The sequence below is a fragment of the Tauraco erythrolophus genome, chromosome 16 (genome assembly GCF_009769465.1).
Source record: "Tauraco erythrolophus isolate bTauEry1 chromosome 16, bTauEry1.pri, whole genome shotgun sequence".
NCBI lineage: Eukaryota > Metazoa > Chordata > Aves > Musophagiformes > Musophagidae > Tauraco > Tauraco erythrolophus.
Window position 1 is genome coordinate 9,897,482 of NC_141480.1, and position 16,854 is coordinate 9,914,335.

Below are 16,854 nucleotides of genomic sequence, written 5' to 3' on the forward strand. Positions count from 1 at the left end.
CGCGGGCGCCTGCTGTGCTGGGTGCCAGGCTGCCAGGCAGGTGTGGAGCCTGGCGGGGAGCTCAAGTGTCAGCACACTGGCTGGGGAGCCTCTGCTGCCTGCCTCCCTCCCTCCCTCTCCCCATCGTCCCCTTCTTCTCCCCACCATTTCTCCCTCCATCCCCACCATCCCTCCCTCCATATCTCCATCCATCATCTCTCCCTCCCCTCTACTCCGCGGTGTGAGCGGCCCCTTTAAGCGCGGCGGTGACGTCAGGGGCGGGCACAGCTGGCGCTGGCGCGCCGCCCGCGGACACAGCTGGCGGGGGCGGGGGGGCACAGCTGCGCCGTGGCCGCGCGGTGCCGGTGCCGCATGGCTCCGACCGGCGCCCTCCGGGATCTGACGCTGGCCCTGGGGGCCGCCGTGGCCGCCCTCGGCTCGCTCCTCTTCATCGCCTGGAAGATCTACTTCCGCGGCACCGGCACCGGCACCGACTGGGGCGGCTGGTGGGAGCGGGAACTGCGGGAGCTGCGAGACCGAGCCCCCGCTGGCGACGCGGTGAGGGAGGGACGGACGCTCACCGGGGAACCCCGGCTCACTGCGGCACGGGAAGGGCACAGGGTCGGGATCTCCCCGGGATCCCCTGTAGCAGGATCCCCTATACCGGGAATCCCGTACCGGGATCTCCCTGAGTCCAACCGGGCAGGGACGGGGCAGAGGTTCGGGATCCCTCCAGGTTCCTCATAATGCGAGACCGTCAAGCTGCGGAAGGGGCAGGGGGTCTGGATCGCCCCTGTGATCACTGGGCTGGGGAAGGCTCTGGATCGCCAGCAAGATCCCTCAGAGCACGTGGGGGCTGGGTCAGGATCCCGCTGGGATCTCCCACCAGGAGCCCCTGGATCAGGTCAGGCTGGATTCCCCAGGATATCCTTTGGGGACCCTCCTGCAGCCCATCCTGCTGGGAAAGGGTCCCTGGTTTGAACCACCCCTGGAGCCCACTGGGCTGGAGATGGGGACGCAGGGGCTGGGGGGACTGGCAGGACCCCTTGCGCTGGGCAGGTCCTTCAACCAGCTGCCTAAACAAGGGTCTGCGTGTCCAGGGACCAGCCCCCACATGCACCCCACACCCTCCTGTGCCCCTGCAGCTGGACTGGCGGCAGGTGCTGGTGCTGGGGCTGGACGGGGCAGGGAAGAGCAGTGTCGTGCACTATATCTGCAGCCGGACGGCCAGGGAGCACATCGCACCCACCCGCGGCTTCAACTCTGCCCAGCTCTACATCGAGGGGCTGGAGATGGACCTGCTGGAGGGTAAGGCTGGCCTGATCCTGCCGCATCCCCCGGGGCTGAGCCTGCACGACCCAGAGGGTCCCTCCACCTGCTGGCACTGTGCTGGGGGTGCAGAGCATCCCTGGCAACGGGAGGTGTGGTTCCCTGAGGTGCTACGGGGAGGTGGCAGCCCTGCTCACCCCCACACCAGTGTCTGATCCTGCTTGTCTCCCACAGTGGGTGGCAGCCAGAACCTGCGAGCGTACTGGCCCCACTACCTGAGCCATGCCCACGTGCTGGTGTTCGTGGTGGACTCCGTGGACAGGTCGCGCCTGCTGACAGCGCGCCAGGAGCTGCATGCGCTGCTGGCCGCAGAGCCCCAGCTGCCCTTGATCGTGCTGGCCAACAAGCAGGTGAGTGTCCGTCCGTGTGTCTGTCTCTGCAGCTGCCCCCCAGGGCTGTTTCCAGCAAAACTGTCCCTCCCCAGGGCCCCAAGGAGAAATCATGATACCCCAAATCCACCAGCTCTTGCAAAATCGGATTTCTCGGGGCCCGTCTCCTCCAGTCTTCATCAGGAGGCACGGCTGCCGTTACCAGTGCCCTGGCTAAGGGGTTTCAGGAGAGCACCCAGGCAGCAGCAGGCAAAATCCCCAAGGGGAACTACATCCTCCAGGCAGGCGGCCAAGTGCGTGCCTGGTGCTGCTTCCCATTAGCTTGTGCCAAAGCGACTCCAATGGAAGAGCGAGGCAGCCCTGCTGCGCACGATCCCTGCCAGGACCACACAGGCAGGGCAGCGCGCCTGCCAGCCAGCAGCGCAGCTCCTGGCACTGCTCCCCTCCTGAGCGGCTGTCTCTTTCCCTCACAGGACAAGAGCGATGCCCTGAGCACGGAAGAGCTGCGGAAGGAGCTGGCCCTGCACACGCTCAGCGGGCAGCGGGAGTTCTTCCTCCTGCCCACCAGCGCGACCTGGGCCAGTTTGAACACTGCCACCAGTGTCCTCCATGTGAAAAGCCTGCTGGTCAGTCTGCTCTCCCAGCACTGAGCCGCATGGGGGGCTGACAGGCCCCCACCCCTGCATGGCTCCTCTCTGGGAAGCACAGCACGAGGACGGAGGCAGCTGGGCAGGAGCCCTGGAGCTCAGACTCACTGGTAGCAGGCTGCTGGCCCTAGGGCGTTTGCTGCACCCTGTGAGCTTTGGGGTTGAGCTGCCACACAGCTGCCCTCAAGGAACATGAGCAGTGGGCTCTGCTCTGCTGCAGGGAGAGGGCAGCCACCTCTGCCAGTGCAGGGACGAAATCTCCCTTGGGATGGAGACACAAGCACGGCTCTTACCTCCTGGTGAGCAGGAACCTGCAGCACAGGGACAGGCCCCTTCACAGCAGCCCTGCAGGATATTAAATGAATGGGGCTGAACAAGCGAAGTAGCCTTCTCACCCACTGGCCTGGACAGGTTGTCCCAGGTGGGCTCTCCTTCCCAAATACCATGAGGATTTACTGCTGGCAGTCCTGCACCGCAGCCCTGCCAGTACAACACACACCAGTGGGAATAACCTGCTCAGGCTGCCCCTCACTGGGGCTGAGCACAGCCCTCAGTTCCCCCAACTCTGTATTTAAAGCCCTGTTTATGAGAGATGAAGCCAGGCATCAAGCAGCCCGACACCACCGCTTCACCTTGAACAGGGGTAAAGACAGCTGTTTGGCAGGAGCTGCGCTCAGCAGGCATTTACCCCACTGCCTGGTCTCCCTCCTGGCCCAGGAAGAAGGGGAAGGAGCCAGGCTCAGGGCCCGCAGGAAGTCCTGCTTGCAGGCAGAAGTGCTGCTGGATCAGTCCACGGGGCACTGCGTTCTGGAAAACCGATCAGGGAAGCTGAGGAGCACATCGGGGAAAGGGAGTATGCGCTGGCCGATCTGCGCTGCAAAACCTTTTGTAATTTTTGCTCCTTCTTTTTGTCAATAAAAGAGGCTGATCACTTTGTGCTGCCCTCCAGCTCCTTGGCAGGGAAGGGGCCCCCAGCCCGGTCTCCCAAGCTGCAGAAGGAAGGTTGCTCACAGGGCAAGGAAGCAGCATGTGGCCCTGCTCCAAACTTTGCTGCCTACAGGGAAATCAGCAAGTGCTGCCTGCACCCTGCGGGCCCCCAGCCCCGTTGCTGCAGAGCAAGCACATGCACCCAATGCCTGTGTCCCACAGGCTGGCACCGGAAGGTCTCCGAAGTGGGACTGTGCCAAGCGAAAGCCCATGAGCAAGACGTTCACACCAGCTTGAAAGAGTAATTTATTTTAAAAAAGCCAAAGAAGTGCTGGCGGCCACACAGAAAGGGACCGGCGCAACACATTCAGTCCCAACACCACAAGCCGCAGCCAAGAGTCTGTCATGTCTGGTAATAACTATCTCTGTCTAATGAAGGTCCTTCCTCTACAGCCAGAGGCTTTACGTAGCTCAACTTGCAGGCACTGAGCCCGTATGTTAGGCAAACCTGAGAAAAAAAGGCAGTCACTGCACATCCATCTTTTCCTGCTTGAGTGATGCAATGAAATCTTTGTACTCCTCAGGATAGAAATTCTTGTACACATTGATCTTTCTCTTAATCTGTTTGGGAGTATCCTGGTAGTAGTTCTTCTCATCTCGAGCCATTTCCTGTGACAAAGGACAAGGGTAAGTCAGAGGAGTGGCCCCAAGAGCAAACTCCAAACCAGTCCAGCCATGCTCCAAAGGCCCACCCAGGCCAGCTGTGATCAGTGCCCGAGTCAGACAGGGACCTGGACAAGGTTCAAAGCACTGCTTCCCCTTAACAATCAGCTGACTATGATTCAGGATCCAGGACAGAGAGGATTAGCGATTCTCATCCTGCAGAAGAACCAGGAGCAAGTTACTTCAGGTGCTCCTCACCCTGGGACAGCCAGTACTTACCTTGTAGTTCTCTCCGTGGTTCTGTATCATGTACCGCACATAGTCAATAAGGTCTCGCGAGAGTGTGTTTGACTTCTTCTCAGGGAGACTGGCCTCATATTCCATCTCTAGGCAGAGGACAGAGACACCGTGAGGCAGGCAGGCAGGGGAGAGAAGCAAGCAGCACCTCAGAGGCTCCCAGCCTCCTCCCAAGATTGAGCCCTGCAAGGACTTGCAGAAAGGAAGTGGCTCCTGCAGCACAGCCTGGCTGCTTACACACACAGGGCTGCTTCCCAGCACAATCATGCAGGAAAACAAACAAGACAACAGCCCTCCCTGTAGGCTGCAGGCATCCAGGCCTGTGCTGTGGCTTCTCTCCAGCTCACACTGCTGAGGAGGGGAGCCTTTCTGCCCAGGCTGCACACCGTGACTCTTCAGAGATGCCCAGCCCACCACTAAAACATGCGGGGTACTGCAGTCACAGTTTCTTGTCACCCTGGTGCCACATACCAGCACATTTCAGAGTGACAAGAGCCCTCTTGGGGCTGCAGGGAGAAATATTGAAAAAAAAAGCAGCAAAAGCAGCACAGGAAGGAAAATTAAATTCCTGAGACAGGATATACAGGGATGGCAGAGCTGCTGTCCTGTTTTCTGGCGCAGCTCCAGCCTGGCTGGGAACCCTCAGCTGACTGCTGCCAGGGGGGATACTCCTCTACAAGCCCACAAGCCTGGAGAAGAATTAACAGCTTTCCCTGCCCCTGGCACAGCACAGTAACTAAGGACAGTCTGGGAGCACAAAGATGAGAGACAAAAATAACCCACAGGGCCCTGGGAGAACCACAACCGGAATGGCAGTGGTGCGGTTCAGCAGGAAACCCGCCGGGGCTGGAGGTGGTGAAGCAGTCCCCAGGGAGGACAGAAGCAGCACTGACCGTTCACTACGTAGGGCTTTCGCACTATTTTCTTCCCTTGCCCCTGTCCATGGCTTTCCGCTTCCATCCCCTGCATTAAATCGAGAGAGAAGGCAACTCAAGAAAAGCCCATTTGAAAAAGAGCTGTGTCCCCATGCATTGCTCCCAAACCTCCAAGCAGCTTATACAACGGCTGCAAGGACCGAGAAATCTCAGCTGGCTTGAGCAGAGCCTTATTTGCACCACTGAGCTGGCTCATGGGCAAGCCTGCCGCCCGAGCAATACCGTGTGAACGGAGACGAGTGGCAAACAAAGTCACTCCTGTTTATTTTCATGAGTGTGACATTTCACAGGGTCATCTTTCACCTGGAAGCACTGCCCACTGATGCAGGCAGGCTGGGCTGGCACTGCTGCACACAAAGAGGTTTTCTTTGTTATCAGGAGCAACTCGGCTGGCTGCAGTGTTCCCAAGCCCACCTCTCTCCGGCAGGTCCCAGGAGATTGACTGATGTTATTTATACTTTGCTCTAAAGTCCAGTGACTCTGTGACACTGCAGCTCGTTCCCACACCAGGATCTTGGTGAGAAAAACGTATCAATAAAGATAAGAAACCTGACCACCTACAGAGACTCATCCGGAGCCACCCGACCCGCAGGCTGCTCTCCATGATGCTTTTCCCCAGCCCAGCTGCCTGTCCTGGGGGAAGCCCGACCTTCCACGCCCCCCAAAAGGCGCAGCCCCAGCCGAGCCTCCCTGCCCTTCCCGGCGGGACACGGCCACACTTACCAGCAGCTTCTTCTTGGGGATGGGGATGGCCTTGTTGGGATCCTCGGCCAGGCCCATGTCGGCCAGGTTCTGCGCCACCGACTTGGTCGGGTCCCAGGCATGGCGGATGTGCGAGCTGCGCGGGGGACACGCACCGGCATCACGGGCTGCGCCCACCTTCCCCGCGCGGGTGCGCGTCCCCTCCCCACGGATAAGCTCCCCCAAGCGCCCGCCGAGCCGTGCAGCAGGACCCCCGGTGCACCCACTCAGACACGGGCCCGCGCCCCCCCCGCCGGTGCCCACCCCGCCGCAGCGCTCACCAGGCGATGCGCGGGGCGGCGCGGCGGCGGGCGCTGCGGTAGAGCCGCTTGCGGTTGAGGTTGTAGGAGTACTTCTGCCGCCGGTTCTTCCCCTTCGCCTTCGGCATGGCGGCGCCGCGCTGCTGCTGGGGCTGCCGGTGCCGCTGCCGCGCTCCGGGCCGGGCCGCGCCGCGCGGCACCACGGGAAATGTAGTCCCGCGCCCGCGGCGCCACGCGCCGGGTGCGGCCACCGCCGACTCCAACCCCCGGCAGCCCTGGGCGGGGGGCGGGGCGTGCGGGCTGCCGGGGGCGGTTCCCGCCATTGACTACCGGGAGCGCGCGCTGCTTCCCGGTACGGCAGCCGGGAAGGGTCGCGGGTGTGGTCACCTTCGCCGCGGGCCGCAGCCATGGCGGCCGGCCCACCCCCGCCGCTGGAGCCCAGCCCGCTGCCGGTGTTTAGCGAGGAGGGCTTCGGGGACAAGTTCCTGCGCAAGACCCGCGAGAACCCCCTGGTGCCGCTCGGTGAGGGGGAACGGGCGGGGGGGCTGAGTGGGGGGGCCGGGGCGATGGAGGCTGGTGGCGGGGGTGCGCCCGGAGCGGTGGGTCGGCCTCTCTTGAGCCCGGGTCCGCGGGACTGCCCGCCGCGGGGCACGTCTGTTGTTGGAGGGCATTGTCTGACCGGCCAGCAGCGCCGAGCTGCGGGGGGAACGGGAAGGCGGCGGCGTGAGCTGGTGCTCGCAGCCCCGGCCCCGCTCCGCTGAGCCGTGCCCCCGTCCTTCTCCGCAGGCTGCCTCTGCACTGTCGGCGTCCTGACCTACGGACTGATCAGCTTCAAGAAAGGCAACACCCGTCGGTCTCAGCTGATGATGCGGGCACGTATCCTGGCGCAGGGCTTCACCTTCGCAGCCCTCCTGGGAGGGATGGTGGTCACAGCCATGAAATCCAGAAAGTGAAGTCGGACAAGAGAGAAGTTGTGGCCGCAGGCGTGTGCCCGCCAGCCTGTGCCCCAGCTGTCAGGGTGGATTCTGGCCGCGGAAGGAGTTTTCTGAGAGACAGTGTGATGTCTTGGTGCAGGCAGTGTTGGAGAGGCTCTGTATTCCAGAGCACTGGAAATGTGGCTAATACACCTCTGTGATGAACCTGAAATTTGGGCTGTGGCGTTTTTTGACTCCCTGAGAGCTTATCCTCCTGCAACACTGGAGGCTGCATCTCACTAATGCTCTCCACCCCTGTCAGACCTCTTGTCCCTGCTTGGTGCCATCACAGTGTGTTCAGACTGTGTCCTGCGGGTCGTGGTCTGCTCTGGAGTGTGGCTTTATTTGGGCAGGGTACCAGCAGCAGAGAAATGAGCTGCCTGGGTAGGAAGAACAGCTCTGTTTATGGCTTGATCCTGGCAGGACACAGGTTGTAGGCAGCAGGGGAGTTGTTGGGGAGATAACGTAACGTGTTCGGTTGCAATCAGTGAGTAGTAACGTGAATTACGATGAGATGCTGACTGATACTGGGTTGGAGAGCAATGAGGAGCCAGAAGAGTAAACAGTGTAGGAAGGCAAGGGAGCAGGCACGGCTGCCTCAAAGCTGTGGTGATGCAAGCAGGACACAAGAGATGTAACTCCCTGTGAAAACAAGTTGCAAACTCGCATTTCCAAAATGGGGCCTGACCGTGTTCTCAGGGACATGCTGCTGCTTCAGCTGCTTTTGCTGGGCAGTTGGTTCCTGTGCAGCTCGCTGCTTCGCATGAGCTGGAACTGGCTGCTGAGCAAATAAATGCCCTTTTTCCAAAGGGAGCTGCACCGGCTGTGTCGTGGCAAACATCATCACAGGCAGCTCCAAGTCTTGCTGTTGGCATTGGATCATACCAGGGGTGTCTGGCGAGTAGCAAGGCTTTGCTCTCCTGTGTCAGAGCCACAGAGCTGGGAGGACATGGGCCGTAGGCTGCATTCGCTGCATGGCTGCAGCAGCTTGTCCTTGCCTGTAGGCAGAACGTGTCTCTGCAGGGTAAGGGCACAGGCACCACTGACTGCTCTGCGGTTCCTCCTTGTGTTGAGCGTCCTGGGGTGTTTCCAGGTGTTGCTCTCTGGGTGTCTGCATGTTGGTGCCTGTGCCCCCACCCTCCCTGGTCTGTGGTGGGTTCGCAGCTGGCTGCCTGGCAACTTGCTGATCCTGCTTTGCCCTTACAAGCAGCTCTGGAGGACAGGGTGAGCAGTAAACTCTCCCTGCCCATGAACAGGTGCTTGTTTTGTCCCATCTGGGGAACCATGGTGCTGGTGGTCCTCAACAAGGGGAGAGGGAACGCTCTCGCCCATCAGAGCTGACTTCTGAAATGCAAGGGTGGGGAACAAGCCATTGCCATCACCAGTACGGAGCAGGGTGAGCTCCACCTTGGCACTGGGGAGCCCAGGGTGCTGCCTGCCTTCCCTGGTTGGCTGCCTGCTCAGCACGTCTTTCCGAGGCAGCTACCTTTGGCTGCCTGGCTGGCACTTCCAGCCCAGCCAGCTTGGGGTAGGGCTGTGGGAGGCAGCCGGTAGGCAGGTCTGCGAGCACATTCCCTTGGCAGCTGGGAGACGGGTGCAGTGGGCTGGGGAGCAACTCAGCCCATCTGGACAAGCAGGAGCTCGCAGCTCCCTGGGGGTGGAGCAGAGCCCCCTGGTCCTGCTGCCCCTGCTTCCCCCTCAGCCAAGCACAAACCCTCTGGCCCTTCCCCCTGCTTCTGCTTTTTCCTATAGGCCATGGTTCTCCTCCAGCACCATTCTTTCTGCAGAAGACTTTGTAGCTGTGGGTTCTCCTGAACTCACACACGTGTTGCTGAAGCAGAAAGATGACAGTGCCCTGTAGGGTTGGAGATGTCGGTTTATTGTAACAGATAATTTGAACAGTCACAGATACCAAAGCCAAGAGGGTGTAGAACAGCTGTGGGCACGGCTCCCCGGGAGCTGGCTGCCCCTGCCTGACACGGGGCATGCGGCAGCTGGGGCACACAGGGGCCTGGCTGCCTGCAGGAGCTGGAGGGCCAGAGCGTAGTGGGGCTCCCTGCCCCTGGGAAGCAACCAGAGGTGCTTCCTGCTGCTCTGCAGTGAAAGGTGGAGGCAGGCAGCCGAGTCCCAAGGTATCCTGCATCGGCATCCATCCCGCAGCACAGCAGAGCTGCCTATGCATGCTGGAGCACAGCGGGACACAGTAGGAGCAATCAGCCCTACAGACACAGGGGCACAATCCCAGCACACACCACCAAGTGACTCCCTACGCACCCACTTCCCTTCCCAGCCTGCTGCTGAGCCTGCGCCCCAGAGCCAGAGGTGCAGATGACCTTCCTGATTTGTGGAGCCACAGCTGTAGGGCAGGAGAGCTCTGCATACTTGCTATTCAACTGAACAGGGCTCTGCAGTGAGGCTCAAGCAAATGTTTTGTGGGTTCTGCCCCGTGTTCTCCCAGCTCACTGCTGCAAGCCCTTCCCAAGCTGCCAATGGGCCAGACCCGAGGCACAAGTTCCAGGCTGCCCCACAGCAGGATGTGCGCAGGCCTGCCCCTCTCCTGCCACATGGGAGTTTTGCAGGTTTCCAGGGCTGGACCTCAGAGCCGGAGGGACTGGTGCTGGCCCCACCAAGCAGAGGAGAGAAAGCTGGTGTTCAGGCTGGAAAGCGTGTGCCCTGTGGGGCGAGGAGCAGGACTAAGGCATGTCACTATGCTGCCTTAGGCGTGCAAATGCAGTGGGGGCCAGAAGCCACAGAGCAGCTGCAGACACATATGTGGGTTGGTCTCCAGGGACAGCACAAGCCTCAGCACCAGAACTCTGCCCAATCCTGCTCTGGACCCCTGGGTTAGGAAGCTGGGGGTTCAACCTGCCCCACAGCAGCTGGACCTTCCTGCCTCCTTCCCTGCAACCACACAGCCTCTATCCCCCATCTTAGTAGCAGGGGAAGGAGCAGAGTAGAGCCAAGGGCCCCTGAAGCCTGGCACTCCACTTTCCAAACCACTGGTGGTCTTGGGGGAGGGACAGAAAACATACTGCACACTCACTCCATGGCCCCTTCCCAGTGCCCTGCACCACTGTGTTGCCCGGCACCAGCAGCCGCGCAGGACAGATGGGACATGGATACTGCAACTGCTCCTTGGAGCCTCACCAGGTTTTTGGGGTGCACAGCCAGGCTGGGGAAGAGTTCTGCTGGGCTCAGGGCAACTGCTGGCAGTCCTGGCCCAGCGTGGGTGCCTGCACTCACATTCCTCAGCCTCCGCTAGCCCGGCAGCATCACACCGCAGCCATGCTCCCTGCAGGACCTAGCAGTGCAGAACTAAGTCAGAGCCGGTCCTTCACCATCCCAGCTTCGCAGCCGGCTCTGCTCTAAACCCTTCCAGAACGGCACACCCTGCCACAGCGGGCACACATACCCCTAGCCTGGGGTCCTGCTAGGACCACTGCCTTGGCACTAGGACTCAAGCCCAGGCATGGGGCTGCCATGCCTGCAGCTGCCCAGCACCAGGACAGCCACGGGCAGGTTTATTCCCAGCGTAGGGGTGAGCTGGGGAACAGTGGGTGGGGTGTTCCCCCTCTCACTCAGCCAGGCCCCTGGCCACAGCCTCCCGCAGAGCCCAGGCCAGGGGCTCCCCCACTAACTCAGCTCTGCCACCCAGTGTCGATTCCCGGGGAATTGCCACAGTAATAAATAAGTGTAAAAAGAGACTGATGCACCTTTTAAGCAAAGGAAAACCATGGGGAGAGTTACAACCGGTGATTCGAGCACAGTCGAGGCGCACACCAGGGAGCAGGCAGGGTGAGGCCCCTCCTGGGCTGGCCCCGTAAAGCCGCCCAGCTCGGTGAGCCCAGCCTTGCCCTGCTGCGCTCCTGGCTGTGCCAGGCAGCAGCTAGCGGGACAGGGGCGTCTGTTTGAGGGAGATGAGCACCGAGCGCATCCGCGAGACATCCTTGCTCTGCTTGCTGCTTTTGGGGTTGAAATCACAGAGCTGGGCCACCTTCTCCCACTCAGAGCCCGGGGTTTCCTCCTTGGACTCCTTCAGGAATGCTTCCTCTGAGGCCCTGCAGAGACATTAGGGGTTGTCACTGTTGGAACTCTTTCCAAGGAGACCCTCCCCTCTGTCTGGGAACCCCTATGTCCCCGCTTCCCATCCCCTTGCTCCAGACGATGAGCTCAGCATCCTCCAGACTCCGGAGATACATGATGCTTAAGGCTGCTGTTGGCTGCCCCCACCCAAGACATTGTTCAACCAGGGCCATGGCGGTGTCTACCTGCTCCCAAGACTTCTCTACCCCCAGAGCTGTCCCTCAAAAGGCACAAGACCTCACGGCTTTGCCTCTTCAACCAGCCCCCACAGGGGCATTTCACTTGCCTCCGAAGACTCCAAGATCTGGAGACACTCAGCTGCATCACCCTCCCTCTGGGACCTCACCAAAGCCCAGTACCTCCCAACATCCCCCCTCCCCTTGGCTGGGCAGCCAGTGCTGGAGCCAGGGCCCTGCCGACACTGCAGGACAGGATACGGTCTGTAAGAGGCACATACACATAGCCAATCACATCGGCGTCCGGCTGCTGGTAAAAGGCTTTGTCAGCGATCCTAGCCCCCGAGGCACAGAGAGAGACAGAACGCAGAGGAGAAGGCAGGCAGAGGGTTAGAAAGAAAGAAACAGAGAGGGGGTTAGCGTCCTCCCACAGAGCATGACCCACTCCTCACAGCACGCACAGCACCAGGAAAGCCTGCTGGTGATGGCAGGGCTGCACAGACAGTGCCCCAACCCTGCCCCAATGCGAGACCCACATGGGGGCAGGAGGCACTGAAATCTCAGGGTGATCCCAGTGTGGTCCCAGTCAGGGCAGCTCTGCGCAGCCACTGGAGCCGCTTGAAGCCTTGAGGCCTCTCCCCTCGCCTGGCAAAGCTCTGTCCCCACAGGGCTGGGCCCCACTGTGGGGACAGAGGCCCCAGACATGCAAGGAAGGTGGATCCGGCTGCACAGCAGCTCCCATCGCAGCCCTTGTGGCCACGCTGACCCCAACATACCTGTTGTTTGCCCGGTTCTTCTCCATCTGTTCATTCTGACGCAGGTTCCATTCCTCCAGGTCCTTCTTGGCCTTCTCACGCCATTCCTGCTCAGTCACCTTCGATGCCGCATCTAAGGCCAGAGTGAGATAGACTCCATCAGCCAGACTGGCACCCACTGGGTCTGCTGGGCAGCCCCTCGGGCAGGCAGGACAGCTGCAGCCCCCCAGGCCTGTCCCCAGTCTCCACTAGTACTGTCCGAAAGGCATCACTGCTTCAAGGACAGATCTTTGGCAGAGGCACCCACATGGCATGGGGCACAAGACACCTCTCTGGGAAGCAGCAGGGTCACTGCCAGATGAGGGATGCCAAGGGCCCCGACTGCGGCGCTGCAAGGTGCCACGAGTGTGGCCACATACGCCCTTGGGTCTCACCCAGCTCCTCCAGGCGCTTCTTCTGTTCCTCCCTCCACTTGCGGATGCTCTCAGGTTCCTGAGTCAGACGGTCAGCCTTGGCTATGGCTGCGTAGGCATCCGTGGGACCGTTGGACTCCTGCAGGACATCAGCACCTCACCATCAGCACCAGCTCCTCCCACAGCCCAGACCAGCCACCTTGAAGGCAGGGCAGGACTTCATGCTCCCAGCACTCACGACGAGCCAAAACAGGAGGTAGGAAGAGTGACAGCCCAGGACATGTAGGACCACGTCCCCAAAGCACTACTTAAGCAGCTGTCCCAGTTCCCAGCCCCAGGCCCTGCCACCCCAGAAAGACTTCCCAGCATTCCCCTCCTTGACATGCTGCTCACTGCCAACACATCTCTCATGTCCTCTGGGCAGCTCCGCAGCAGAGGACAGCCACTGGCTTTGTGACATGCTCCCCACCAGCACTGCGCTTCCCCAGCCCGATTCGGGCAAAGAAAGCCTCAGGACTGAGCATCATCACAGGCTTGGCCACAACAAGGCAAGAGGCAGGGCCCAGGGGAGGCACCGCGCTCTGCCTGGACACGAGCCTGCAGGAAAGAGCCTCCCTCGCCCCTCCAAGCTGAGCCGCCTGTATGGCTCCCACCAGGCTGTGCTGGTTTTGGCTCGGACAGCGATAACTTTCTTCGTAATATCTACTATGGCACTATGTTTTGGATTTGTGCTGGGAACAGCATTGATAATCCAGGGAAGTTTTCGTTACTGCTGAGCAGCGTTTACACAGCATCAAGGCCTTTTCTGCTTCTCACCCCACCCCACCAGCAAGCAGGCTGGGGGTGCACAAGGAGCTGGGAAGGGACACAGCTGAGACAGCTGACCCCAACTGACCACAGGGATATTCCATCCCACATGGCGTCATACTCAGCATGTAAAGCTGGGGGAAGGAGGAGGAAGGGGGAGATGTTCGGAGTGATGACGTTTGTCTTCCCAAGTAACCATTACGCATGACAGAGCTCTGCTCTCCTGGAGATGGCTGAACACCTGCCTGCCCATGGGAAGCAGTGAAGGAATTCCTTGTTTTGCTTTGCTTGGGTGCATGGCTTTTGCTTTCCCTATTAAACTGTCTTCATCTCAACCCACGAGTTGTCTGTCTTTTCTGATTCTCTCCCCCATCCCGCCGTGGGGGGCGGTAAGCGAGCAGCTTAGTTGCCAGCTGGGGTTAAACCACCACTCAGGCCCAGCACCACACTGGCTCAGCATCTCTCCTAACACCTTCTGCTGGCCAGGATGCCCAGCCTGACACCGAGCTCAGCAATGGGATTACAGCTCTCCTCTGAGATCCCACATCTAATTAAGTCTGCCTCGTCTCTAATGTGATTATCATCCGGTAAACTAGGCACGGGCTATGCACATGCCACTCTGCTGGGTGCTGAGTGGTGTGAAGGGTTTGTCAGATGCTGGTGCAGGTTCTTCTGTAGCCAGCAGAGTTGGGCTTTGGGCTCGCAGAGGGAGCTGAGACCCAGGCAGGGCCCCACAAAATACCCTTGGCCATGGGGAAAGTGAGTTTAGTGGGAGATGCTGCCAGGACTTGGCAGCAAGGCCACAGCAAAGTGAGTGTCCTGTAGCAGCCCTGTCGTGGCTCTGGCCTCTGCCAAGAGATGCTCCTGACTGCCCTGGATGCCTCCGGGAGCAACTCAACCTGGAGAGAGGGGCTTCTGTGGGAATGGAGGATTTGTCACCTGCTCTTAGGGCCCAGGAACTCCCTCAGGGCACAGGCCACTTGCAAACAGATTTGGGGCAAGTCATGGCAGGCAGGAGCAATCTTCTCTTCAAAGAAGGGTAAGAATGGAGCAGTCAGGACTCCCCCTTGAGACCCGGACCTTTCCAGGAGCACCATAGCTGTTCTGGGGCTGGACAGCAAACTCCAGTCAATCTCGGGGGCAGAGCAGCAGAGTGCTTGCCCCATATCCACCCAATCCCACTTAGTACCACTAGGCCAGGGCAAGGGGCTGAGCTCTCACCTGAAAGACATCTCCATTGACAGTGGCTCCTCCATTCTGCAAACCAGCTAGAGAAAAAGGAAGAGAGAGACAAACACAACTATGGCAGCTGCAGGTGATCCCAGAGGAGCTGGTGTTCACAGAAAAAACAAGCCAGTTCCTAGGGGATGTGGCTGTGCTACTTCCAGCCCAGCACACCCATCCACAACAGCTCCACATACATGGGCCAGGCCCCGTGGTCTCCTGTCCTTCATGGCATTCAGCTCGCACCTTTCTCCCAGACAAGCCTCTCTGGGCATTTATGTCTTTATGGTGTTTTCACTGGTGTCTTATCTTATCTGAAGATTAGGGAAACTGTTCCAGGCACAAGGCTGGATACAGGCAGGTGCTCTGACTGTAAAGAGACAACCTGACCAACCCCAACGCACAAGCAGTCAGGCAGAGGCTTGTGATAGACACAGATAGGTGACCCAGAAGCCGTCGGCTGAGTGCCCAGCAGTGCAGGACTGCAACAGGAAGGCAACCCTATCATGGACAGAGCCCACAGAAACACTGCAGTGTGCTCTACCAGGAGAGGAGGGCAGACATGCACACCCAGGTCCTTGAGAGCCCATCTGGGGGCATGCCCCTGGGATGAGGTGCAAGGTTAGGGCTGGTAATGAGGCACCACTGACACCCACAGCTGCAGGACAGCCCCATCTCCCCCACAGCCTCAGAGAACACTGAGAGCTGCACGCCAGGATCACCAGGCCCGCCCTGTGCAGGGCTCTCCACTGCTGGGAGAGAAGAAGCTTTGAAGGAGGCAGACTCCAGGCCCTGAGCTCTCCCCAGTGAGGATCACATGGCTTCTACCAGTTAGCTAGCAGCAGGCACAGGCAGCCGCCCAGCCACAGCGCAGCTCAGGTAACCACCATCCCCACAATGCAGCTCCAGCTACACCCAGCTCCAGCCTGTCCGACTGCATTTATCACCATAGCTGTCGACACCTCTCTGGGTTCAGGTCTGCCTCCGCAGTCCTGTGTGTGGAGAGGTGAAACCACTGCTCCACAGTCAGCACAAGGAGGCCCTGTGGGCCTGGGTTAGGGTGTCCCAGCCGAAACCAGGACATAGGGGAAGGAGCCAGAGTACTGTGGCAGCAGTGTCCCTACGTCCATGTGGAGAGCAGATCCCTGAGCCCTTGCCCCTGCAGACTGGAGGCAAGAGATCAGGATAAGCACCATCTACCTGTATAGCCTGGAACCACTATGTCCCCAATGGAAATGCCTTCCATTTTGCAACCCAAAGGGCTCTCCTGTCTGTGGGGACTGTGACAGGGCTGTCATTGCTCCCCAGCTCTACCTGGATGCCTCTCACATTGCCCTAGCTGGGGGCACTGAGATATGGAGACAGGGGTCCGCCCAACCCAGGGAACCCAGCCTGAGTACATGGGGGAGAAATCACCCCACAGCTGGCAAGTCCCAGCTCAGGATTCACCCCACATCCTGAGGCTTGAGAAGGAACACCAACATCAAGCCTCCTGGGGCCAAGCACAGTCCCTGGAGAGCCCTTACTGGGATGTAGGCCTGGTCCACTGGGGAACGCTGTTGTCTGCCCATTGGGAGTGCAGCACGGACCCCATCACCCACTGGGGGTGCAGTGCATCCCACAGGGAAACCCAGTCCCACGGTGGGCGCAGCCTGGAGGAAACCCCTCCCTGCCTCTGGGCAAGAGGGGGCATAATCCTCCTTTATACCCACGGGGGTGGCAGCCCCCTCCGTGCCCACCGGGCACGCAGCCAGGCGGACCCCGCGGGCCCCAGGCCGTGCCCGTCCGGCGCAGCGCGGCGCTCACCCGGTTCCGGCGGGGCCGCCTGCCCGGCCGGGGCGGAGGCCGATTCGCCGTCGGTCGGCCCGAAGCCCTCGTCGTTCTCGATACCCGCAATCTCGCTCTCCTGCTGGGCCAGGAAGGCGGCGGCCGGGTCCTCCTCGGCGCCGGCCCCCTCGGACGAGGAAAAGAAGCCGAAGTCGTCGGCCATGTCCGGCCCGCCCGCCCCGCTCCCGCTCCGGCTACGCGGCTCGGCTGGGCTGGGCCCGACTGGGCCCGGGCGGAGCTGTCACTGCGGCGGCAGCGGCGGGCGGGGCGGCCGCGCTGACATCAGCGGCGGGGCGGCCCCGTCGGGCGCGTCCCGCGTCCCCGCCTCCCGGCGCATAGCCGGGCCGCCGGCCGGGGCTGAGCTGCAGCCCGGTCCGGCATCGCCGCCGCCGGGTGCGCGGGAGCGGCCTCAGTGCAGGCATGGCGGGCCGGGGCTGCCCGGTCGCCTCACCCCGAGCTCGCAGGGCTGTGGCCCCGGAGCACCGGTT

General features: G+C 60.8%; 4 protein-coding genes across 7 annotated transcripts; 2 read left to right on the forward strand and 2 right to left on the reverse strand.

Moving 5' to 3' along the window:
* Positions 1 to 351: 351 nt before the first annotated feature.
* On the forward strand, positions 352 to 2,287 carry ARL10 (ARF like GTPase 10). The gene is made up of 4 exons (XM_086621821.1): positions 352 to 537; positions 1,125 to 1,287; positions 1,483 to 1,658; positions 2,111 to 2,287. Exons 1-4 carry the CDS (start codon positions 352 to 354, stop codon positions 2,285 to 2,287), a joined length of 702 nt encoding a protein of 233 aa, XP_086477947.1.
* A 1,217-nt stretch (positions 2,288 to 3,504) lies between these two features.
* NOP16 (NOP16 nucleolar protein) lies at positions 3,505 to 6,235 on the reverse strand. 2 transcript variants are annotated; one of them, XM_086621577.1, is made up of 6 exons: positions 6,129 to 6,235; positions 5,830 to 5,944; positions 5,521 to 5,548; positions 5,065 to 5,100; positions 4,154 to 4,260; positions 3,505 to 3,880 (listed from the first exon to the last, which is right to left on the reverse strand). In XM_086621577.1, exons 1-6 carry the CDS (start codon positions 6,233 to 6,235, stop codon positions 3,737 to 3,739), a joined length of 537 nt encoding a protein of 178 aa, XP_086477703.1. In that variant the 3' UTR covers positions 3,505 to 3,736. The 2 variants fall into 2 exon arrangements, with proteins under 2 accessions (XP_086477703.1, XP_086477702.1); XM_086621576.1 differs by lacking the exon at positions 5,521 to 5,548 and having other exon boundaries at positions 5,065 to 5,134.
* Positions 6,236 to 6,514: 279 nt separating this feature from the next.
* HIGD2A (HIG1 hypoxia inducible domain family member 2A) lies at positions 6,515 to 7,244 on the forward strand. Its single transcript, XM_086621683.1, has 2 exons — positions 6,515 to 6,629; positions 6,894 to 7,244. The coding sequence occupies exons 1-2, from the start codon at positions 6,515 to 6,517 to the stop codon at positions 7,058 to 7,060; spliced, it is 282 nt and encodes a 93-aa protein (XP_086477809.1). The 3' UTR covers positions 7,061 to 7,244.
* Positions 7,245 to 10,927: 3,683 nt separating this feature from the next.
* Positions 10,928 to 16,529, reverse strand: CLTB (clathrin light chain B). Of its 3 annotated transcripts, none has more exons than XM_086621355.1 (6): positions 16,346 to 16,529; positions 14,537 to 14,583; positions 12,530 to 12,647; positions 12,117 to 12,228; positions 11,622 to 11,675; positions 10,928 to 11,139 (listed from the first exon to the last, which is right to left on the reverse strand). In XM_086621355.1, the coding sequence occupies exons 1-6, from the start codon at positions 16,527 to 16,529 to the stop codon at positions 10,968 to 10,970; spliced, it is 687 nt and encodes a 228-aa protein (XP_086477481.1). In that variant the 3' UTR covers positions 10,928 to 10,967. The 3 variants fall into 3 exon arrangements, with proteins under 3 accessions (XP_086477481.1, XP_086477482.1, XP_086477483.1); XM_086621356.1 differs by having other exon boundaries at positions 14,537 to 14,597; positions 16,345 to 16,529; XM_086621357.1 differs by lacking the exon at positions 11,622 to 11,675 and having other exon boundaries at positions 14,537 to 14,597; positions 16,345 to 16,529.
* Between the last annotated feature and the right edge of the window lie 325 nt (positions 16,530 to 16,854).

Excerpts from the sequence above, each read along its gene's own strand:
- ARL10 (XM_086621821.1), top strand. The coding sequence starts at position 352 with ATGGCTCCGACCGGCGCCCTCCGGGATCTGACGCTGGCCCTGGGGGCC. Across the intron at positions 1,288-1,482 it reads GGAGATGGACCTGCTGGAGG|TGGGTGGCAGCCAGAACCTG; the intron begins GTAAGGCTGGCC and ends TGTCTCCCACAG. Across the intron at positions 1,659-2,110 it reads TCGTGCTGGCCAACAAGCAG|GACAAGAGCGATGCCCTGAG; the intron begins GTGAGTGTCCGT and ends TTTCCCTCACAG.
- CLTB (XM_086621356.1), bottom strand. The coding sequence starts at position 16,529 with ATGGCCGACGACTTCGGCTTCTTTTCCTCGTCCGAGGGGGCCGGCGCC. Across the intron at positions 12,648-14,536 it reads TCAATGGAGATGTCTTTCAG|GAGTCCAACGGTCCCACGGA; the intron begins GTGAGAGCTCAG and ends GATGTCCTGCAG. Across the intron at positions 12,229-12,529 it reads GAAGCGCCTGGAGGAGCTGG|ATGCGGCATCGAAGGTGACT; the intron begins GTGAGACCCAAG and ends CTCTGGCCTTAG.
- HIGD2A (XM_086621683.1), top strand. The coding sequence starts at position 6,515 with ATGGCGGCCGGCCCACCCCCGCCGCTGGAGCCCAGCCCGCTGCCGGTG. Across the intron at positions 6,630-6,893 it reads GAACCCCCTGGTGCCGCTCG|GCTGCCTCTGCACTGTCGGC; the intron begins GTGAGGGGGAAC and ends CCTTCTCCGCAG.
- NOP16 (XM_086621576.1), bottom strand. The coding sequence starts at position 6,235 with ATGCCGAAGGCGAAGGGGAAGAACCGGCGGCAGAAGTACTCCTACAAC. Across the intron at positions 4,261-5,064 it reads AAAGCCCTACGTAGTGAACG|AGATGGAATATGAGGCCAGT; the intron begins GTCAGTGCTGCT and ends TCCTCTGCCTAG. Across the intron at positions 3,881-4,153 it reads ACCACGGAGAGAACTACAAG|GAAATGGCTCGAGATGAGAA; the intron begins GTAAGTACTGGC and ends CCTTTGTCACAG.